At 40.8% G+C, this 25,142-nt stretch overlaps 1 protein-coding gene across 3 annotated transcripts in view; it reads right to left on the bottom strand.

Moving 5' to 3' along the window:
• ZBP1 (Z-DNA binding protein 1) overlaps positions 1–24,868 on the bottom strand; it is a 172,476-nt gene extending 147,608 nt beyond the window's left edge. For 2 of the 3 annotated variants that reach the window (XM_069201967.1, XM_069201968.1), the window contains exon 1: positions 24,681–24,866. In XM_069201967.1, coding sequence (XP_069058068.1) covers positions 24,681–24,771 — 91 coding nt within the window. In that variant the 5' untranslated portion in view covers positions 24,772–24,866. Of the gene's footprint in view, positions 1–24,680 lie in introns of all 3 variants that reach the window. The other variant, XM_069201969.1, reaches the window with a different exon arrangement.
• Positions 24,869–25,142: the final 274 nt, after the last annotated feature.

Genomic DNA, 25,142 nt, shown 5'->3' with positions numbered 1-25,142 from the left:
CATAACCTACAGATTTTAACAAAACAAAAAATGTGTGTTTCGGTCAAACGGATCAAAAGTTATATTAAATGCAACAACACAAGATGCAATGCAGCGGAGGGTCCATGAGAAAGGTTGACTGATCACCTATCTGTTGCTTATTGCTGTGTATGGGCATTAAATGTATACCAATGGAGTGAAACCTTCCTGCAGACAGTGGTAACATGCACAAATGACAAAATAATGACATAATGCTATGACAAAATGTACTCCGTTATGTCATAGCTTAATTTGCCTTTTTCTTGCCACATAATGTAGTCTACCCTGGCACATAATTTGGCCTTCCCGTGCAGCATAATTCCAGTGGTCCTCACCAAGGGGCAGCCACAGCAATAATGCACGAGTGCCCAACTCAAATGGCTGATGGCACTCGTCATTCACATGTTACACAGTACAAGTAACTGTCGGCAACAGATGTGTTTTACCAGCACTCCTGTTTCTATTATGCTTAGCAAAATTTGTGTGAATTTACTCGAATGGGTTTAAAATGGTTTAGTTGTGGATTCAGTAATAAAGGTGTTTATTCCTTACTGCTTTTTTGTGCTACAAAGCAAACATGTACATTGAGAGAACTCAGTTTTGCATAAAGTAGTGCAAGAATAGTTACTGTATCACGTGATTTACCTTAGTCAGGGCCAATGGAATTATGTAACAACGGATTGTTGTAGGTTGCGTAATTTGAATTGTTTTACTAAAGCGCTCTTGTGCTCACATGGCACGAGAGTTCTCGAGCTCGTGTGTGTTTAGTGTGCATTTTATGTAGTCGGTTTTTATTGTTATTTGAAATGTGGCTTGTGTGTTGTTATCTCTTGAAATACATTCTTTGTGTACGGTCTGCTGTCGTGTCTTCAGTTATGGCAGTTTATGCTTTCCTCTGAAGACTACTGTGGCACGGCTTGCGAGCTCTTTGTACCTGAAATCATTGAAGCGGATTTCTTTTACTTCAAACGCCTGCTTCATTGGATTTATTGCCCCGGCGTTTGGAACAAGCAGCATAGTTTATCCAAGACTTACTTACCACACTTATGCATCAAGATTGACTCAATTATGTTCCGCGAATAGGAAAAATATGCAATGTAATGCAGCACATTCTCAAGCATTATTGTTTTGTAATGTTGTCAATATAACATGCATTCGCTCTACCTGGGTAAAGACTTCATCTCTGAAAGGTGACTGGGTAACTTTTGTACGGAGCCTGACACTCCCCTGCCCCATGCGTGGCACTTTATTTAGTAACGTTTGATCCAGTTGAATGAGAAACAATTTCTTTGTTGAAATCGAATTCTGCAGAAGCTAATGAACTACGTAGCAATTTGTGTTAACTGGAAAAAGACTCTCAACACAGAATTGCATAATACCAGTAGCTCTGACTATACCTCCAGATTGTACCCCCTGAAGCATCCTACATGAAGTATGTAGCACTTAACAAACCTCCAATAAATACATAAACATGTCACGTGCACAGTAACCTGACTGTGGCTACAGTTACTCGAGGTTTATACTGTAACTCATGTTTGTAAAGGTAACACAAGTATGTGCACGGTATTATTATACAGAGTCTGGATAAAGAACACAGTTACACTGTTATGAGTACAGTATATCCGTCTTCTATCAATCTAAGGCGTGTACACTAAAACAAGCATGTCTGACGTCAAGTCCTGTAACCAAAGTGATTATAATATACCTCATGTATGTTCTTTATGCGCCTGTATAGTAAACTGGTGGTGGATGCAATGACACAAAAGTGGAATTCTGTAGCTCATGTGTGTACACTTTAAATGCCACTGCAGTAAAATAAGCATAATAACTGTCTATCTTTTTGTGGTTGAGTCAGAAGATGCCATATCCTGTATGGGCACTTTTCATCTTTCGCCACTTTGTACAAAATACAAACCAAAATACCTCGCCAGGCCAAGACCTCTTAAGGCGCCAAGAGACTTGCAATTTGGGAAGCTAAAGTTGAACTCTGTAGCCTTGGAATTCTACGCAGTCCTGCCCTGAGCTTTGCAAATGCTGGGAGATATCTTCAATAGTCCACCAACTTATTGACTCGTTCAAGAAAATCATCATCAAAATATTACATAAAAAAAACATTTACAATAAAACAAATATAATAGTTACAGCAGTCTACTCAGTTGATTGAACCTGATATCCATAATTTGTACAGTATTATACAAGTGAAATTGTCATTACTTCAAGTTTTAATACCAAATGCTACATAATAGAGCATAACCAGTACTTCTGCGTGCAGCCTAATTGAGAACATAACACATGTTGAATGAGCTTAATTCTATATGGGCGCTGCACACAGGCCCAGTTTTGTTCCCAAATGAAGACTACATAAGTCTACATTCTCAAAGGGAGTTAGTAAAAAGCATAACCTGATTACTTTGTGTCAAGCCCTTTTGGATACTGCTGGATACAGATAATCAAGATAATCTTGTTTAGGTGAGTCCAAATAAAAATGTAAAACATACTCTAATTTCTTTTTTAACTCTATGTGCTTTCAACAATACTTTCAATCACTTGGAGGACAGAGGTGCCTAAAATGCAGTAAGGAAGAGCCTGAGGGCCAGAATGAACATTCCTACAAAATATCAATAGCTCTAAATAGTACTATTGCATGAACAGTCTTTTGTACCGTACTTTAGAACCCGGATGCCTCCATTAGGCCACCGCTCCAACACCAGCCAAAAGCAAACCCACAGAGTCTGAGTGTCTTTAGTATTGGAAGAATTATTATTTATAATTTCCAATTAATTAAACTCATAATCATAAGAAACATATCATGTAAGTATAAATCAATAATTTCATAAATCTCATAAATCATTTCATAAATCTCATAATCAAGATAATGACACATCCGAGGATCCTCCCGTGTCCCGAACACCGTTGGACCACACAAGTGAACCTTACTTCACATGTATCCTTGTGGGGGGGGGGGGGAGTTTCCAACACCTCACTGTCCCTTGTCCTTGTGCTCCGGGTGCCACCCCCCCAACACCAAGCTGCCGTGGGGGTGCAACGGTGTGGCCAGGTGCGGAAGCCCAGTGCCCACCCCAGCAATCTGAGCACCCTAACCTCCAAGCTGGTGTGAACATCCGCCAGTTGATTCAGGACTGCAGGATCCTACCTTTGGTGTTATCCTGGGTACCCTGCCTTGGGTACCCCTCTGTTGCTTAGGGAGAATTTATTATCTAATCTCACAACCTAGTATTCCAACACAAACATGATCCTCAATCTCATGTGTAAGGGATGGGAGGGTGGGTAATGCTGGTCATCGGTCCGTGCCGCCCACTTCGCATCCTCGAAAAGGCTGAGGCCTGATCTGGGCGGCACTTAAATAACCCCCAACAGATACGGCAGTGCAGGCGGCAACCGGAAGTGACGCCCCCAATTCTTGCTCCTCCAACATCTCACCTTGTAAAAGGGCAGCAGCGCCAGGCCAGCCAACGTAGGAGCAGCGATCGCAGCCTGGGCCACGGCGCCCCCGGGTCCTAAGCGCCGTGCCCCCTCAATTGGGGGGGGGGGCGCTCTGTCATAACCTCCAGTCTTTGCCTGGCTAAACACACTTTAGCCTCAATGACTTTGGCTGTTCGTTCACTGCCCAGACAATCTTCTTACTTATAGTGCCTCAGATATAAAGATGTCCCAACCTCTCCATAAAGACAAGATGTGCATAGGCCACAGTGGGTATCAACTCAGCTCTTATTACAACTTCTAAGGTGGGGCCAGTACTTATTAGGTCATTTAATCAGCAAAAATCAAGATATAAACAAGTGCATTTCTTCTTAATTCCCACAAGGTGGAGCAGGGAAACCAATGTCACTGAGCCAAGCGCCCAGATAGCTATAAATACAGGTTCAATGATCCACGTGTTTCCAACGAGCCCATTACAGGTCCTTTTCTGAAGAATTGTATTTTGGCTCGAATTAAAAAAGCAAATAATTTCTCTATTATAAACGTTTACACGTTACACTTTAATGGCCTGACCACTTCCGGAAAGGTCTTGTTAAAACGCCAAGCTCATCTGCATATTGCATATACTAATGGGTGGCTTTCCTTCTTAACTCTGATTCCTTTGGGTTTCTGGCTTTCCATTCGAAAGAAATGGTGAGGTTCATGGCAGAACCTCCATGGATTCCTCCTTCACCTCTCCTGTGACTTAATAGCTCTGCAGGTATATCCATGAATTACCAAGATTGACAGGCATTAGAAATGGGGTTAGTCTGAAGGCACACACGTGTGTGTCTGCGCACAGGCACATGCATGTATTCAGAGTACCCAAAGTATGTTTGACATTTGTATCAGTGTGTTCATTTGTATGTACAGTTAAAGAAGTGTGAAATAAATAAAATGTGTATAAAGACTCACAAATTTGAGTGCAGAAAAGCACATGTGTCCTGTGAAATTGTATCTAATATGGTTGTGAGTACAACAGAGCAGTCACAATGAAAAACAAGCATTTGCAAAGCAATGGGTGTCGCGTTTGCTTCGAGTTAGGGCTATTAGCACTGTAAACTAGAGGACGCGTGGCAATGCATATGTGCAGCAGCGGCTGCTGCAAATCTCAAGGGGAGGGCAGGCAGGGGTGTGGACGACCATGGGAGAAATTAACTTTTTTTTTTTAACGAGCGTAAAAGTAGTCCAGAAACCATGCTGAAAACAAGGAGCCTCGTACGTTTTCAGCAATTGGCCAGTGCGCTCGAGGAGGGCTTAACACAGGAAAAGGCATGACGTATGAATACCTTTCACAAATGAAATCAAGCCAGTTTTCAAAGGCAAGCCCACAAACCAATGAAAGTGACGGGCATCACATGGGTGTGGTTATAAGCTCACAGAGAGATTACAACAGGCTAGAGCGCTTGTGCGTCCTACCCTAAAAAAGGAGCAGTCTGGGCTGTTTTCCCCCAGCCCACTCTTGTCAGGGCCTCGCACTGTCCACTGCTAAATGTGTTTATATATCATAAAAGCCTGCCTTGGTTGCTTCTCCGATATATTCATGAAAATGCAGGTAACATCAAACACTGCCATGTGGCTCCATATACTGAAGACTGCCTCGCAATTTGCCCCAGGTTCATGGTTTTTCTTTTGAACAGGATGCTTATGCAGCAGTGAGAGGACCGGCCTAGCATTAGTGACACAGGCTCCAATAAAGCTTCTGTCAGGCCTGGATCACATTACCACATGTTAATAGTTCAGCTGTAAAACAAATATGTATACAATCAGGCGAGCAACACCCGCTGGGCTAAAAGGGCCCTAGCCCTCCCCGTCAGCTGGATAGGGCCGGGCTGGTGGGGCTGGGGCTGCAGGCCTGATTGCTCACGAAAACTCGTCCTGCTCCTCCATTCATAAAAAGGTCGTTTCCAGTTACAGGCGCGCTGTTCGCTTTGCAGCATTTACTTTTTCAACTGCTAATGCCCCACTCTCTTCCTAATTGTTACCCCTGCATTCAGAAAAGCAATGTGCCATAGTTGTCTGTATTTAGGTGTGAAAGTTGATGATCTCCCATTAACATTACTAAACAAAAGACAGCAGGAGGTTCATGTAAGATTTGCCAGCAACATTGTTTAATTAACCTGGAGTAAAGTGGCAGATACTATCCTCCAAGGATTTTGTCATCTCGAGAAAATGTAAATAAAATGTACTTTGAAATTAGAAAAGAAGTCTTTCTTATGTTTGTTTTGTTTGATAGTGTTGTGATGCCTTCCTAAACCAGCAACGCTATTTAAATGTAAACACAACAAAATAAATGTTGCATTCTGACATCTGGTCAAGAAAATGTTTGCTGCTGTGATATTTTATTTAATGCACTTCTGCTGCTTCTAAGCACTGGACATAGCAGATCTTACTACTACGCAATTTAATGGGATTCAATTTACCTACCTCAAAAGCATGGGTGACCGAATTGATCATGCTGCATTCAGACTTCTGACACAATGATCACATAATTTCAGCATCAAACAAATGTTGTATTCATCGTACTGAATGCACCTTATGAGGGTGTATATTAACGTAGGTATTAGCCAGTGCTTAATTTGTAAATAAAAAGGTGCTGGTGCTCAAAGCCCCCCTCCTAAACACGCAACTGCTGCAATTAAATGTGTGAACACGGAATACTGAGGCGGCGTAATCCTGAAACCATCAAGGCCTTTTCAATCCATATAAAGCCACTCCTCGCCCCTTCAGCTCACTCTTGCAGCTTTCTGCTTTCTCCCTTTGTGACGCTTTTTCGTTTTTCCCTTCATCCATCTTTTCCAAACGTGTCTTTTGCTCACAGCAAATGCTTGAGGAAGAAGAATAAGCCCCGGCCCTCAAAAACAAGTGCCGGTGCTCAGCACCGGACTCAACAAGCACAAATTATTAGCATATATTAATGGCTATGTATGTTCCAGTAGTGCACATTCTGCAGGGATTTATGTGTAAAGTGCAGGGTTCTGTTTTTATCTCAGTGGAGGGCATCGCAACCTTCAATCCTTATAAGGCCAACAGCAAGGCTTTGGTAATTACAGTACAGGGCTGCAAAACCTTCTCAAGCAAGCACTGCATAAAACATTAGGTAAAAAATATTTCTTTTTTTCTTATTAAAAAACTAAAATGCTAATGAACAATAATGTTACTATAAATACAGATTACAGTGACTAAAATATAACTTATAGCTCTACACAATGTTTTAACTTTTTCCGAACAATACAAGTGAAGTGTGGCAGCACAACCAACAAAAACATTAAGGGCCTGATTTAAATTTCGAAGGATGGGTTACTCTGTCACAATGCTGACAGATAGTCTATCCACCGAAACATAAATCCCATAGGATATAACAGGATTTATATTTCGGCGGATGGGGTATCCGGCTCTGTTGTGATGGAGTAACTTGTCTGTCGAAATCTAAATCAGGCCCTTTGTCTTGTCATTTCAATAATCCTCCGATCATTCCTGTCTTCACCCTTTGTATCCTTGAATCCTATTGGACATTTGTTAGTAAATCAACGACCGTCATTAAGGTCTTCATTATGAGTGGCAGTATTCCACCCAAGTTGGTAACTCTGGGTGGAATTAACTTATGTAAGAATAGAGCTCAAAACTCAACTGCTAAAAATGATCTTTTGAAATGTGAAATAGTTTGTTTTTGCTCATAAACTTCACATATGTAAGGGCGCGTGCATCCGAAAGAGTTATTCAAAATTTGTTGAACTTTAATTAAAATTTAAATAATTATAACAAGTAAGCTATTAGCATGTATGTGTATAACTTATTTGTCTGTATATTGAGCCGTTAAAAAACAGTCAGTGAGCATTATGGTTCAATAATGCCAAAATGCGGTTCAGGTAGAATGAAAATAATAAATCCTTCATTAGGGAATCCTGGCTTAATTCATACTCCCAGTTCATTTTTGATTTCCCTTTTTACCAAAGAATGTCATCACTCACAAAGAAAGACAAATGAAATCAGATGATGTTATCATCATCATTTCAAAAATCCTTCAACTGCACTTTCTTCCAGTTTTGAATGCATCAATGATTTGCTTGCTTCATCACTTTCTCTAACGGTCTATCTACATGCCAACTATAACCCACCCAATCGCCACTCAATATTTATTGACCAAATTACAGAGTACCCATCCTTCTGCCTGATAATGTTGAAAATTCAATTTTCATGGGTAATTTCAACATGAATTGTGGCAATCCCAAATCCAAGTTATTCATCACCCTAGAGATCATTGTAAATCTCGATAATCTTGTCCAGCACTCACCTCATTTTCCTGTTTCACTTGCAATAAAGCAAGGACTCTAGAGCTTATTGGTACAGGTTTGGGTGGTAAAATATGTGCTCTGCTCAGTATTAAACAATGACGTAATTTTCCGTGGTGGAATGATCACCTCCCTAAACATTATTTTTCTTTTAACCCCAAACAAGGAACTTGTGGTTTTGATCCATGAAACTGGTGATTTTTTTTTGCTCTAGAGGATCTCAACTAGTTTAAATTCCAACACATCAGTGTTTCCACAAATAATCGACATAAGAACCCTTGACTCCAAAATGAGAACCAGAAGATAAAAACAGAAATCACTGCACTCCAACACCAAATTTAAAAATCCAGGGTTAGCATAACAAGCTTGTCTCCTACTGGATAGGATCTACAAACCATCCATGAAGAATGGGATGAAAAGCCACTATACTAAACTGGCTTGGCTTATAAAGTGGATGTTATATGTGAAACTGAACTTTAATGAACAGAAAAAAGAACTCCTCACCCTTTCCTCTAAACTTAATAGTAGATTATTACCTGTATGGCTTGAAAGGTTAGGGGCACTAGGTACTACAACCAAAGTTTTCTCCACAGCTAAGCCTCAAGCAAACATTCTATACTCTAGACATATCCTTGACGAGCTGCTGCTAAATGTACATCCTGTCATCTATGAACTCTAAGAAACACCAGGCGAAATGCCTCAGATCCATCTTAAAATACTTGGTTCAATCACTGGTCATAGCTAGAATCAAATATGGCTACACACTGTTCATGGGTTTCCATGAATTTAGTCTTGTTCTTTTAAAATCACACTTTGCTGGTCCCTCTTATTGATGGAAATGAGAAGTTTGATCACATCTTCTATTCTGGTGTCTGTATCCTGGAGGGGTAAAATAAAAAAATGTGTATAAGGTAAAATGATTTGCTCTCAGAACTCCCTTCATATTCAGCCCGCAAACAGAATCTTTTAATTGAAGCAATATAGTTGACAGGACAAGCAGCCCTTCACCTCAACTTCAGGAGAATCAAACAATGACCCACCATGAAAAAAGCTTTTTCTAGCAGTGCGTCTAAAAACTGAAATGCTCACTCCCTTTGGTTTCTCACAGTGTTCCCTCTTTCCCACTGTTCACATATAAATTGAAGAAACCTCTAACAGATACTGGGGAGAGTCATATCCCTTCATCCTCAAACCTTTAAGCCCTCACCATTCCTGGATAGCCCTCTCCCATTACCACCTCATTTTTGCTTATCATCTGGTTTTCTTGTTCCATATTTGTATTTCTGCTGTATGTATCGCGTTTGCTTTTAATATGATATTGGATGGTATACCTCTTGTTTTTTTTGCTCTCTGTAAAACACACTGTTAGTTTTTTTGTTTGTTAATCTATGCCACATAAGACACAAATACGCTACCGCGTTAAAGGCCCTGAGCCGAAGGCGAGGGCCTTTAACAAGGGAGAGGGCCTTTAATAGCCAGTAGAGCCCGCTACGGCGAGTTCTAAGGCTATTAGAACATTCTGCCACTCAGGGCAGAATGTTCTATTAAATATAACAAATTCCTCACGGAGCCCAAGGGGATTAAAATCCCCTCGGGCTCCGTAAGGCTTCGTTCACAGCTGTTGCTGTGAACAAAGCGAACATTGTAATGTTGGCGCTGCGGGCTTTTACCGGCCAGTAAAAGCCCGCAGCACTCCATTGTTTTCAATGGAGCTGCCAACGTTCCAATGTTCTAATACAAATTAAATATCTCTATGTGATACTATCCAGATCACATCTAACCTTGACAGTGTAAGGACACTATGGTACTCATTAAGGGTTAAGGGGTGAGTTTCATTCCCTGTGAATTACATGTTTGCACATGGATCAGAAGTACGAGGTGTGTAATACCTATATCAGCCTCAAAGTTTTCCCCTGATAAATTATGGCAAGTCAAAAATTATTAAATCTATTTGGGAGAAAAGGCCCAGGAAAAAAAAGGCAAATAACATGCAGAATTGGGTGTGTTAAACGTTTCTGCATTTTATGCCTCGTTTTCCTGTGGAAAACTCAGAATAGGAGATATTTACCATAGGCGTTGAATATCTCACCCTCGGTTAATGGTATTAAAAGAGGTATTTACAACCTTGCTGTTATAAGTCCATTGTGAAACATTGCTTGATATTTCGCTTTACATTTAAAGCTAGCGGTTAGCACTGTCATATTTTGTGAGTAGAAGAGATACTTTTTCTTTAGTTAAGCTAAAGCACTGACAAAATTAAAATATTAAATTATATTTTGATACCTTGTGTTCTAATTGTCTAAGGGCCAGATGTATCAAGGTTTTTTGCATTCGCAAACAGTGCGAATGCCCGTTTGTGAATGTAAAAAGCCAGCTCAGAATGTATGAAAGACATTCTGAACGCAATTTTAAGGAATCGCAAAAATAGCGATTCCTTAAAATTGCGACCCTGTTTAGAGAGTCGCAAATTGCGACTCTCTAAATAAGAAATCGCAAATAAAGATTCCTTATTTGCGATTTCTTAGCACATGTATGAAGCTATTCCTAAATGTGATTTGGGCATTTAGGAATTGCTATTTACCACCAGGTTGAACCTGGTGGTAACCATGTGCAAAAATTTAAAAATGCATTTAGAATGCATTTTTTAAAATGTACATGTAAAGCACAAATGCCCTTTTGGCATGTGTGCACCTTACATGTCCCCCCAAAAATGTTTGGGGTGCAGCAGAGGGGGCCTTAGGCCCCCAGCACACTGTGGTTTTGCATTTCCAAAATTGCGATTTCTGGTTAAGAAATAGCAATTTTGGAAATGCAAAAAATTTGCAGATATGGGCCAACCGGCCCATAGGTGCAAATGGGTACAGATTCTGTATTTGCGATTCGGTAATAGCATTTGCGATTTTTAAGAAATCGCTATTACTGAATCGCAAAAATCATACATACCTTTTTGCATACCTGAAATAGAGATTTCTTAAAAATCGCTATTTGAGAATCGCAAATCGGTGGTATGATACATCTGGCCCTAAGTCTCGTCACTTTCCTGATAAACCCTTACACTGCTCTGCCTAGCTATGCTTAGGGTTAAGTATCAAAGGGGTGTATTTGTGTTCAGTTTTCAATGCAACCAAAATAAGACTCTAGGACAACAGGGTAAGTGGACCCTATTTACACAACAGGGTCACAGTTATCTGCTCACAGCTGCAATGGAGAGGGATTGAGTGAGGAGCTCTTAGAGCACAGATAACTTTAGGTTTAGAAATGTCAGATCTTTAACCATGGTTTAAGAGCTAATAGGCGTGGCAATGCCACTAATATAAACTGCCAAATACAGGTTTTGCTCTCTTTGAGTATCATCTTCCAGTCAGAAGTTTAAGTACTCTGGCCCTGAAAATTGGATTTCCAAGGCTATACTTTTTGCTTTCCTTATGGACAGCTGCAAAACAGAAGGCCCCCAAGAACGTTGCAAATCAAATTTTTTCTCATAATTACTCTTGTTTGTCAAAAACCTTTAAAATGTTGTTTCTGTTTGGCCCAGCACTCCGGCGTGTAGCCAGATTCGTGATTTACTATTCTTTCTCAAAGAGCTTTGTTATCCTATTACTTTGCCTCACTCATTATACCATCCTAGAAACTTTTACAGACTCTATTCTGTCTGTTTGTCTAGGATGGTTAAATCATCCTAAAAAATTATACAAATTCTATTAATAGCAGAGGTTTCCTTCATGCACTGTTGCCAAATATTTTCACCAATTATGAACTTTTTAGTATCCTGGTGCTACCAGCCTTCATGGGTGTGCTGAAAGTTTTCTGTACTTCTAAATGTAGTAGGAACAAAATAATCAAAGACATATTACCAACTAGGACTATTTATCGTAATTTCTCCAAAAACAAGACTTGAGGAATGGGCACCTTAATATCTTGTAAACTTTGTTTTTGATAAGCCCTATGCAGCTGTTTCAGTGTGTTTTAGAATACAACATTTGCCACTGCTAACCCTAGAAATGAAACCTAAAATTCTACATCCTGTTAATTTCACAGGAATGCTACGTTTGTAATTTTTTCTTCAAAAATGTCTTGTAATTCACATATTGCCAAGCAAAGAGCCAGCCCGTTTACCAGAAAATTCCAGAAGAGAGGCCACAAATATTTGAATACTTTAACTTGGGCACTGAAGTCGGCACCGCCGCTACTGGTTGATGAGTTAGCCCACCCTCCCACTTGGAACGCCACTGCATCAGGGTGTGAATGAATAAATAAATAAGTGACACTTATGCAAAAGTCTCCAGCACTGGCAGAAACAACCAGGGCTCTGTGATCCACAAGCTGGTACTAGTAAAGTATAGAAAGGTATGGACGAGCTACGACTTTACCCCCCCCCCCCCCCCCCCGCCACCCACTGCACCCCCTCCCCCCTCCCCCCCCCGTAGAAATCCTGATACTCAGAGTACGGTAACAAGAAAGAGTACATGAATTACAAACAGTTGACATTTTGAACTAGGAGGGAACCCCAAACTGAGACCATCTTAGTCCTGTCACATGGAGAACGGCGAAAGAGCAGAATATAATCAGTGAGTGTGTAGGTAATGTATGTTTTGGGAAAAAAAGAGCCAGTATTACACTAAGCCTGGAAGCACTCCACACGTTTTTGGAAACTGATCTATCTATTAGCAACAGAGTGCCATGCGGGTTGCCTCAGTTGTAATGCTCCCCGTTTGTCAGTGATTCAAGCAACAATACATCTGGCAGCAACACCCTGCATTGCTTCACTGTGCTGCGCCGCATAGCTTACCAGCCAATAATTATAACGAACATCATACACAACTGTGCAGAAAACACTGCATTGACCAACATTTTATGAGACTCCCACTGGATACAGCTAAAGGATCTTTACCATAACAGGCATGCATTAAAGCAGGAATTTTGACCATGCCAGTTTGGGACTCAAGTCACAAATATGTAACACCGAAATCCCACATTTGAAAGCGAGGTTGAAGGAATGGGAAGGGCTTTGTCTACAGGAAGCCCTTTGGGAGGTGAGTATGTCCAGAGGTAGGTCCTGTATCTCCCTGTGCCATAGGTCTCTGCTGACCCTCACATATAAACCTCAACAATGCCGAAACCTGCCGGGAGTTGCTTGTGGTCCTGCTCAGAGGGACTCCCCGTTTGGCATAGACAGTTCTTACTGGTGCAGGACCCAAGCTGATTTGCATACGATCAGACTCTATTGGTAGTGAGACTCTGCGCAAGTAAACGATAGGCTGGACTGCAACTCAGAGTAATTAAAAGAATTCCACACTCTTCTTTTTCTCCACAACAGGAAAGCCAGAAGGTTGAGAATTAAATAGAATCTGGGCTACTGACGGAAACAAACTCCCTATTTAATAACCTAGGGACTGATATAGAGTTTGGCAGATGGGTTACTCCATCCTAAATGTGACTGTTATCCGTGTATAACGATTCCCATAGAATACAATGGGATCGTAATATGGTGATGGAATATTTGTCACGTTTGTGATTGAATAATCCCATCCACAAACTCTAAATCATGCCCTTAGTTTCGAGGAGCTCTGCCTCCTCAAAGCTGGATTCCCAAAATACAGCACTTAACCCACAAATATGCTCTGGGTGCATTGAACATAAGAATTAAAGTCAAAGTCACTGGAGGAAATCAACTTAACATGGGCTGGTACAGAGTTTTAAAAAGCTGAGAGAGGAGCCCCACAGGGTTTTAAGCAGGGGTCTGCACCAGCATTTCTAAAAAATAAATAAAAAACAGTCCACTCCTGGCCCTTTTTAGTAGTCTCAGTCGAGCTCAGACATTTCTATGGATCTGCGAACAACAAGGTGCATGCTGAGTGATATAAGTGAGTCATGTTTGTCTATGGCACGGTTGAGGGAGGCTGGAAAAATAAGGGCCAGACTCTGAGAGCCAACCGCAATTAGCCGAAGGGCTCCATTAGTCAAGCTACTGTGGAGGGTAGGGTGCCACCTTGTGCTGATTGATTGGTCCTGACTATGGCCCACCTTTATCACCACCAACCATCTGTGCAGCATATATTGCAGCGCCACAAGAGTCAAAATCATCAGAAGTGGTCATAAGAAAAGGACGGGAGAGGTCAGTAGGTTTATAAGGCAGGTGTGTTCTACAGGGCTCCCTTTTGTCCCTCTAGGTTCACTTGTTTAGTTCCCACACTAACCCATTTGTTGTGCTTCTCCCAACTCTTTGGTTGTGGCCCTTACCAGCACGTCTTGCACATTTCTCTATTTCCTGTTCCTCCCTCAATCTTCCTTACTAAGCATGCCCTAACCTCAAATGAACTTTGATGTTATGCATTCATCTGCTCATGCTGCTGCACTTCAAGGCCTGGCCTCTTTCATGCTTTCCCCACGATTCACCCCAACACTCCTAATACAGCTTCCATTGGCTACAGAACCTGCCCCACATACACTACTGGTATCCCTACTTTTTAAATGATACTAGCTATCTTCCTGACCTCACTCCCCACCATGTGCTTTCACCAACCGGCCAACTGTCTAATTTCCTTGTAAGCACCTCTCTCGTCTGTTTCCTTTGGAGTAATACTCCTTCTGTCCTTCTTGCATTCAGTACTCAAAAGTCTCCTCCATTTCCCCATTATTTTCATCACATAATTTGCTATCCTAACTGCTTTTCAAGCCTCCTTCTCGCCCATTGCTCCTAGCCCTCAGACCCTATCATTTCCCATGTTGACCTTCTTTTCTCTCCAGTGCTCCTCGCTTCCTCACTAACATTCCCCTCCCAAAAAATGTCATCCCCATCTCCCATTCAATCTCACATTCTTTGTCACAGATGCTTCCCTATCCAGTCCCTACCACTTCCCATTCCTCCTCACCACAAAAATACATTTAGCTCTCCCCCTCCCAATCTCTACTTGTAACTGGCCTCTCTGTCCTGGACCATTGTCACCACTTATAGTGCGTTATCAATGCTGATTGGTGTGGGTAGAATATACTGTGTCCCAAACACCTCTCCTTCAGGTGATGCCTGCAAGCTGTGGGCCTTATATCCCTTATGCCTATAGGACCGGTGGTGAGGCTCATCTCATCTACCCCGACTCCAGAACTTAGATCCATAACCGTGAGATTGCACCATCCCTCACTCAGTTACCCCTCGCCACCCTCCCACCACATTGGACTTCCATACAGAGATTCCAGACATATCCAGCTCCTCACTTCCACTACTCTTAATGGCATCTTAACTGGGTAGACATCTCTCCTTACCTACTTTACATCCTGTTGGCCTTTAGTTGTCTTTCTGCACATGATCCGTGGTCCAACCTCCATCCTTACTTTGCAGCTGCACCCTTTATCTATCTCTTGTCTCAACTTTAAGGCCTCCACTAGTCCCTTGTCCCCTGGGGGTCACTTGTGATCACCTAGTCCCCACTGAGACCCACGGCTCACTGGTTTATCCAATCTACATAGTCAGACTGGGATCTACAACCAAACCACACATTTCTCTATAGTCTGTTCTGTCTGACCATCTGTCCAATTCTTTTACATGTTGACTCTCCTCATACTTTTCAACTTTGAGCCACTCCACCTTACTGTCTGAGCAATAGGGGTTCCCTCGTATTTCATACTCAGACACCTTTGCATTGCTAGGTCTTTGGGAATCCTATGTGGTTCAGTTAATAAAAGATAAGATATCAAATAGCTAATTTGTGGAATGAAAGGAAACTTTAAGGATGACAAGGGTGCAGACAAATATGGAGTCCAGGATGTCAGGCTTTTTGGTGTTTTCATGTGCGAGTGCCCATGGCAGCTTTAGCAGTCTGTCACATGCTTTAGTACATAAACTTCATTGGCTGATCAGGCACGTTTCAGGGGGATTTCAGGGCAGAGGTACCATGAAGCGTTTATGGCCAGAATGAAACAGGATGTCGTATTTTTGGGGGAGAAACTGAAGAAGATCCGGTGGTTGGAATTGGAAGTGGCAGTATAATCTCTAGCAATCTGTCCTTTACACAAATGTATTCATATTTCTAACTGGACATTTGGAGTACGTCTTCATCAATTTGTAGTGGGTTTTGCAATAAGGGCCTATGGGCGCAAAGTAGTAACTGCGTTTCATGCAACATGGATGTATACTTGCGAGCACTGTGCAGATATGGTTATGAGTCTTCCAGATGTCAGGCAAGGTACCAAGAAGCATAATGCGCTGGTAAATAGGGTAGTTAGGATGGAAATCTGGTCAGAATTGAGGGGTGGAAAAGGTGTCCATGCTGTTTAATTTTTTGATAGGATTAAGGGGCGGCTCAAACATAACCAAGACCGTTAAGGAGCAAGGCAGGGTACTGAGTTTGGGGTTTGTCTAAGTTGCAGGGGGTCATGGAACTCAGTGGGCGGTTCTGAGGAGGATAAAGGGCAGTAGCACATGTGTATGTTGGTAGGCTACTTGCTATTTTGGTCCTCGGACAATTTCATTTCACTCCAAGGGTAGTCACACGAAAAGGAAATTATGTTCAGATTGAGCCACTTCTTGACATCCTGTATTAGCTGAAAAGGGATTATGGTGGGGGCAGAGACGGCCAAGTGTAGAATAAAGGCAGCATTTCCACAACTTGCTGAGAATCTAAACGTTTTTCCTCTGTTGATTTGTTGGTTATTGATTGTTTGGTAATGCAAATCATGCTGCAGCTGACAGCGGGCATTGGGCTTTTCCAGGGTGAACAATTTAATGTCAAGTTTATTTAGTTTAGCAATTCCGCATATGTGTGTAGTGGGTATTTGCAAAGTGCTACTCTCATAGAAAGTGATGCACTATTTGCACGATGTTTGACTATGGGAAGGCAAGGGGAGCATAATACCAGGTAATTGGCGATATTAAGAACTGATTCAGAGGGCCCAGCTGGTCCTCCAGGGGACAGATGGTCTGGGCACGTAATTACTTTTTGTTTGGCATGTAGCCAGTTCCATTGATGGTCGTTACAGTTACCAAAGGATAAGGTAGCAAAAATGTTGTAACTGATAAGAAAATTGTAAGGGGTACACCATTGGCTGTGCAGTTGGAATGGCTCATGTAGGGCGGTGAGCGGAGGCCAGAATGTTGAAAATTTTGGCTGGCAATGTCTGGAGCAAGGGTGTCCAACTGCCTCCCGCAGGAAAAGTACTTAAAGCAGCAGTAAATGTGGAATTAAAGAAGTAAAGGTCTTTCAGGCAGTATTTTAGTGGTGTGATGACCTGGACCCTTGAGGAGTAGAAGTTAATTTTAAAAAAGTGTTAAAAGTGGCAGGGTCAGAGGTTTTGGTTTGTACTGGAGTGGCGGCAAGTGGAGTTTCGAAGGACGGGCGGAAAGGAGGAATAGGTAGCAACCAATGTTTCCTGTAAGGCGTGCACCTTTCCTTCCCCCATCGTGCAGGCCCCTTTGGCAAGCAGGCACGTTGTGCTGTTATCAAATGTTCCACCATTCCTATACTTTATGGTAGTTTATAAGCGTTATCACTTTCTAAGCCTAAATAAGCCTTTTAGAGCGATATACGTGCTCCCCTAAGGCAGATAATGCTCATATTTGAATCTGGATTGAAGTCAATGAAAATAGCGTTTAAATGCCGCGGGGAGTGTTTTAAACATCATTTGGCGTACTTTAGCATACAAGCGAGCAAGTGATATTTGTCTTGGAAATTAATGGTTCATGAGCTACGAAATGCTTCAGAACAGTAGAAAATGTGCTGTTATCAAATGTTCCACCATTCCTATACTTTTTGGTAGTTTATATGCGTTATCACTTTCTAAGCTTAAATAAGCCTTTTTGAGCGATATACGTGCTCCCCTAAGGCAGATAATGCTTATATTTGAATCTGGATTAAAGTCAATGAAAACAGCTTTTAAATACCACAGGAGTGTTTTAAACATCAATTGGCGTGCTTTAGCATACAAGCGGGCAAGTGATATTTGTCTTGAAAATCAATGGTTCATGAGCTAGGAAATGCTTCAGAACAGTAGAAAATGTGCTGTTATCAAATGTTCCACCATTCCTATACTTTGTGGTAGTTTATATGCGTTATCACTTTCTAAGCCTAAATAAGCCTTTTAGAGCAATATACGTGCTACCCTAACAGGTCATGTCCTTGGGGTGTGCAACCAGGTCACAAAACTGCCTTGATGCCCTATTGCATGGAGCAAATGATATCCCTTTTTTGCTTTAGTGGTATGGAGAGGCTAATGCCAAAGATCTTGGCTAGTTATGCGCTGCGCGCGCGTGAATGGTCAATTTCTTGGCGCACGAATCCTTGGCTGCAGCGCACAGAGACCGCACACTGCCGCACACAGTGGGAAAAAATTAGAGGGAACATTGGTTGCAACATAGAGTTTTCATGAATTTCTTGCTACTGGTGACACCCATTGTTTTATAGGGTGCTAAAGTTACAAACAGGAAGGTGAATACTACTATGGAAAGCACAGTTTTAGTGATGCAGGTAGCAAAGGCTGAGAAGAATTTAAAGGAATTGAAGACAATACTAGATTGTATAAACTTGAGTATCATTATTGCAAGACAGAGGACTCATGGGGTGGTACAAGGAACAGACGACGATGCAATATGCAAACCTCTGGAGTTACAGGTAGTAGAACAGAGAGCCAAAGCAATTCAATTTGTGGAAAGATGACGACCTGTCTCAATACTGAGGTCATATAATCAGGCTAGTAGGGAATCTCTAGTGGGCAGAGCAAGATATAACATACATACAAACGAATGACTGGTTAAAAAGTTGACTTTGGGGTATATTCTGCCATTAATAAATAACGTGCTATCACCAGTAATATAGCAAGAAGCTGGAATGGATAGCATTCTATGGAAAATGGCAGGGGTGTGTTCTGCAGATCGGTTGTGGTGGGTATTATTTGTGAAGACTCGGCTAGAAGGTATATGCCAATGCGGCACGACTATTCTGAAAAGTAGACAATACAAGAGATTAACTCCCCACTCGTTAGATGAGGGGATCCCTGCAGGACCCCAGGGTTGCAAAGTCCAAAGAAACTCGGGAATCACCAATTAAAGGAATTTCATTTGATTACCTTGGCAAGTCCACATGAGTCACAAAAACAGGTAAATTGATTGTGATCAAAAGGACTATGTGACAATATACAATAGAGTCACTTGAGTAGTGCTTCATTCTGTGTTAACAGTGAGATCAGCTGAATTTACTTTTGTTGAGCAAAAGGTACAATGGCTTTGTGTTAATATACCACCTCTCCATCCTCAATCTTTATCCAATGTTGTAAGAAAAGATCGAGTTGACATATAGCTTTTTTTCAAAATTTGGTGTGGATATGTTTAAGAGGAGATTAACACCCCCAGTTGGCCTCAGAGGTAAAGGTTGCACTTCCTGACAACAAACATGCCAGGTAGTCCTTCATTTACAGTAAAGAAAGCAAAATGGCAAGTACTAAAATGCATTAGCCAGATTCCCTCCTGTACAAATACTCAACAAATCTATCCTATTAGGCTAGGTGTAAATAGGATGCACTAAAACATTCACAATTAAAATAAATCTTCTCGTAATATACACAATTTTATCTTGTGCAGGATTATCTTGCCCCAAAAAACTTCTTCTCACGCTGTTTCCAATAACAAATTCCATTGATTTATTAATCTTTGATAAAATATACATTCTATGCTCTCAATTCATTATAAAAAAAACACCTTCTCTTATGCATTCATTTAAATATTCCTTGCTCACATATATTTTCACTCAAAAACAATAATGCATCAATCTCTCTAATTCCACAATCAATATTGACCCATTATTAAATTTCCATTCACTTAAAAATCATATGCCTTACTGACAAGTCCGTTAAAAAAACAATTCTATTTAAAACCAAATACCAATTTACAACATATACAAAATCCCAAATTAAAAACTGTTGACGCTGCATTTCGTCAGTAGTTCTGTTGATTCCCCGCCTTCCTCAGGACAATAACACTTTCTATTCACATATCCATCATACACGAATTTCTAAGAAATGGAGGAATGTTGAACATAAAAACATTTCTTTCAGTTTTATTCTACTTTTATATTTCAATAAGAGATAGATCTAGTACAATACATCAATCTTTGTGTTTTAGTGAAAACTATTTATTATGTCATCATGAAAATAAAACCCTTGAAAATAAAGATTCTTACCATATACTACCACTCCCTGTTCTTATCAAACAGGTCATTAATTATATAATCACCAACTTGGTTCATAGGTCCACCTTTCAAAAAGGGTGCTATCTATGCATCACTTCATTTTTCAGCTTTGTGTGGCACTCATCATATATTTTCACAGAGACCCAATCTCAACCCTAAGTATACCTATTTTAAGAAATAGATTTTACTTACTATTTGAAATTCATATTCGAGAGGCACAAATATTCCTTAATGTACTCCACTCACAGCTTTACTTTAAGTGGTGTCTATAAGTAACAATATTTCCAATTACCTTCTGTTTACCTCTTTCCTTATTCACCTGAGTTACTGATAATCTTTCACGTACCAAGTTATAATAATTTGTAGACCATTGTTTTACATCTGTTTCAAAGTTGCTTCCCCTCAACACTTGGTTTCCCTAATTAAATGAAAAGGGTATTCTTATACTTAGGTCCAATACAATTTTGATTCACTGCTCATATACCCCCTCTTTTCTATTTATGAAGGGAACCCACCTTTTTAATATGGGAGGTTTTGTTCGATAATCAATAGATGTAAGGTGTTTCCTGGTTTCTCTTGTTATTTCTCTTTCTTTAATATATATATCCAGTTGCGTTATTTTATTATTTCCTGCTATCAAAAAATTACTGGAATCAGAGATAATACACTTTAACATTTACTTACTCCTTCTCCCTTTTTGTTCAAGTGTCTTTTCATTAATCTGTCTACCAAAGTGCTAATCCACTCACATCCCTCAAACCAACAAGCCTTCCTTCCCATAGTCATAAGATTTCTCATTTGTCCTTTATCTCGCTCTATGTTTTTTCACCTTTATAAATGAGCATCATGACCCCATTGGCAATCCTATCCTCTTCTTCCTTCCAAAAATATTTCCTTTTCATATCTGTAGTGATCCCAAACCACTGAAACACCAATATCTATTGTACCAAAATAACCTCACTCCCCAAAGCCCGTAATCTTCTTCAGTCCTGCTAACCTCGCTCGGTACTATTCTGTTGCGTAAGAACACAAAGACGCCATTAAAGAGTCTTACTTTCTTATACCTGTCTATCCCTGTGGCGTTTTTCTACGCATGCGCATCTCTTCTCGGTCACAAATATCTGCCATATTGTCACCAGGCAAATCTGCTGAGACTGCATTAATAAGACCTACTTCTATTCCTCCCATCTGTACCCATATGTTTTACTAGCACATGCGCACACCCAATACATCTCCTATGCCCGCCAACTTAGGAACCGGAGCCTGTATTTATACCGCATCACTAAGTATTCTTCTATTGTATAAATAACATATTGCATTATTACATTTCCACATCACACATAATTTACAGGTGTATATAATTTCAGACTTTCTATTTTATTTGCACATGCGCATCTCCAATTCATCTCTTCTGTCCGCTAACTAAAAACTGGCCCCTATGCTTTTGCTGCACCACCAAGTATCCTTTTTTTTATAAATACCACATCTCATTTTTGCTGATTGCAGCTTTTAACAGTTTTATGTGTATCGTTTCTGGCTTCAACCAGATTAAGAATTCAAATTTGTGATGAGCAGGTAAGGGTAGCAATCTGTTATCATTCTCTAGCCTGCTGGCAACCTGTTAGATAATTTTGAAACAATCAAAGGCTGAAACAATCATGTTCATAGAGTGAGATTTACACAATGGACATCCAACAAGCCACTACAACTGGAGAAAATAAAGTTAAAAGTCCAGTAAAAATAAACAAGCATTGGCAAAGCCAAGGCTTGCGGTATTTGGAGTGTATGTGTAATGGTTAATTAAATAAAAACATGATTTCCAGCATGTGCAAAAAAATAAAAAAATAAAATATGCTGCCACATAAATGTACTCACCATATGCTGGGAATAAAAAAATGAAAGTTTAAAAAACGTTCATTGAATTGGGTGAATTCCAAGTATAAAAAATCCCTTTGAATTGTGCCTTGCATTTTACAATCATTTTTAGTGGAGGTGAAAAGTAAAAATCATCACCGAGCCAAGCACTGAAACAGAATGCAGCTGTATATAGAGTCATCTAAATTTATTATAACAGCAACTTTACAAACCAGACAGGAAGTAAATCACCAAATATTTCGGCACACGAAGTGCAAGCAAATTAAATACAATTTCATAATGATAATATTTGAAAATAAAAGTAAAAGAGTGCACTCTGAAAGGGTATTGTCACTAAATTGAAAAAAAAACTATCTTTAAGTAGATATGAACAAGTGCACCAGCATTGTACAGTCACTCAAAGGGAAGGGAACCAATAGATAAAGTGGGCTGACTCGTTGCCCTAGCTATGTGCTGTGGTGGGCGGAAGCAAAATTTGAATGACAATGCAACAAACCAATGGATGAAACCTACTCACCAAATGCCCCCTCTATGTTTGTACATCGTATGATTTTTGGGGAAAACAGTAGTCTGGCCTAGAAGGCTAGAGCAGCCTCAAAGGCTGATTTATGCAGGTTTTTGCCCTGGCTCAAGACCATCGTCATATTGTCTTTTCTGATGTAAGACAGACTTACAGGTTTTATCTGATTTAAGAAACACTTAAGACACCCTAGAGCCGCTTTTCCCAACCTTTTGACTCCTGAGGACCATCACTGAATCACTACTGGAAGCCTAGGACCCCAAAGCAATTTGTATGATTAAAATTTCAAACATTAAGAGAGTAATTTGCAAAAATTACGCAAACAAGTACACACCAAACAAATACTTACGTTACTAAAGATAAAATTATTTCATATTGAAAAAATATGCAAAAATTGAAAGATTTTAATGGGATGGGTTGGCGCTGCATCTCGATGACTTACTTTTCAATGTTTGGTTATACTTAGGAAAGCTGAATCCTCAAGTCAAATTCTACATTTGCCAGGTGATTTCTATTTTTATTTTTTAAGTACATAAGAACTGTGAAAGCGTTTTCACATAAATGTACTGGGGAAAGAAAGTGAAAACACAAGGGCCTCATCTGTCCATAACCTCTCTGTCACATTTATTTAATTTGTTTTATAGCACCTCTCATTTCAGTGTAGGTTGTCTGAGCACTTTACAAGAGACTTACAAGGTATAGAATTCAAATCATCCACACTGGTAGGCATTTTCTGAGAGTGCCTAGTCTGGTGTAGCACAAAACTCAAGATTCAGAATATAACACAGTGTTTAGCATTGACTAAGACTGTATTTCTACACAAGCAAATCTTTTTTAGCAGCATAAGGATAATGAAGGACTAGGGAAAAAACATAACTTTCTAATGTGTGCCATGCAGTTTGCATGCAGCTCTTTGATGGCAGTTCATAGCTCACTGTGCTAGATTACGATTGTAACTTTTGAACTGCACAGTAAGAAAGGAATCTCTGTGACAAAAGCAGTAACCCTCTGTCTAAGCACATAAAATACTGTACTTTGCATGATACACGTTCTTTGCAGCAGATATATTAAACATCTATGCTGCCTTGAGCCAAAACTACCACTAGACAAAATTCACACCTCTTTTCTGCAGGTGCCTTAATTACCAGTTATCTTGACACTCAACTTCTGGACCTACAAAGAACTTTGCAGTGCTTTTAAAACTGCTGCACAAATGAAGCAATAAACACATTTCTGTCAAAAGGCCCCTACTGCAGAAGTGCCATTCTGCCTGCCCAGGCCTGCGAAACCCCTGGCAATGTGTCACAGACCACTGGTAGTCCCCGGACCTCATGTCGGGAACCGCTGCCCTAGAGTCAAAAAAACTCATTCATCCTCGAGTCCTGAGCAAAGACCAGTGGTGTAATGAAGCTTGAGGGCCCCCCCTACAAAATCCCTGGAGGGGGCCCTCACCTCTAGACCCAGTCAGCCTGCTACCCGTGCACTCTGCTGAGGGGCCCCCTGAAGCTTGGGGTCCCCCGCACTGTGGGAGCTTTTGTTACTCCACTGGCTTGGATGTCATTTAGGGGGTCGCTGGGGGTCGCATTTGGGATCCCTGGCTTGCTCTTTGCTACCCCAGGCACTGCCTTTGCGACCCCGGGCCTCAGCGGTGCAAATTCAGTTCCAGGAACACAGTGGCTGCTCGTCCTGATGGACGTCAGTTGGGGCCCCAGTTTCTCTGTTTTCTGGCAATTTTGTATTACACTAAGAGTGAATAATATATTATTCACTCTTAGTGTAATAAAATTTGAGTACAATTAGCTAGAATGTGTCCTTCCATGGCAGCTGAGGTAAGTAAAACATGCTTTTGAATGTGTGCTGTGAGCGTACTTGCAGATGAAAGTGTGTTTATGTGAGAAAGAATGTATGTAAGTGTGAATTTGTGTATATGAGTGAAAGTGGAGGTCAAAGCTCGTGTGATGTCACTTTCGCTACCCCTGGCATTTCGGTGATTTGACGCCCTTGGCCCTGAGGTGCCAGATCTACTCCTGGTTCTCTCTAAATGATCTCTTCCCATAAATAGGAAACCCACGGTGAACGATAGACTCGGGGCAAATGCACCTAGAAGACTTTCGAGCTGGAAACGCTTCCTGAATGCACAATGACTTAAGTTCGTGCCATGCTCCAATTCCCCATTAAAACACCTCAGGTAGAAAATAATTTTGTAGGGAAAATATGGGATGCCTTAAAATAATAAGTTTTAGCTGCCTGGTTTCATAGGCATTGGACGCATCCTTCGTGCCAGGCGATCATGCTACACTTCCTAAAAAATGTAAATTTTACCTTCGTCGTCGGCGGCTGCCATGTTAATCCGCGCTCTACAGTGCTCGGTCCCAGAACCCGGCTCCTCCAGTGACGTTGCGCGCGAGAACATGCAGGGCAGGTGTCATTGCGGGAATAGAAACTGAAACTTTTAAACGGTTGTCAACAAAAGGAGACTTTCCCTATCAGGTGCTGAAACTTGATATGGTTCCCGAGCAGCACACAATAAGTCAGTAAAGGTGTGAGCAGGTTAGTATCTACGGCGGGCAAGAGTTTTGCTAGCTAACAAGAGCTGAGTCACTCCTTTTTTTACAGTTACTCGTTCTATGTAAATACATAAGTAAAGTACATAAATGGAATCCACTGAACCAGTGAGTACTAGGGCTGTTCACCCACGTGATGAAAGTACTTTTTATTATACTGAACTTTTACTTCCAAGATCTTAGTCATTAGTTTTCTAATAAACGGCCCAAATATTTTTAA

This window comes from Pleurodeles waltl, chromosome 7, assembly GCF_031143425.1.
Source record: "Pleurodeles waltl isolate 20211129_DDA chromosome 7, aPleWal1.hap1.20221129, whole genome shotgun sequence".
Taxonomy (NCBI): domain Eukaryota; kingdom Metazoa; phylum Chordata; class Amphibia; order Caudata; family Salamandridae; genus Pleurodeles; species Pleurodeles waltl.
Note: the sequence above shows the minus strand (reverse complement) of the source record. Positions and strands in the feature narration are given on the sequence as shown.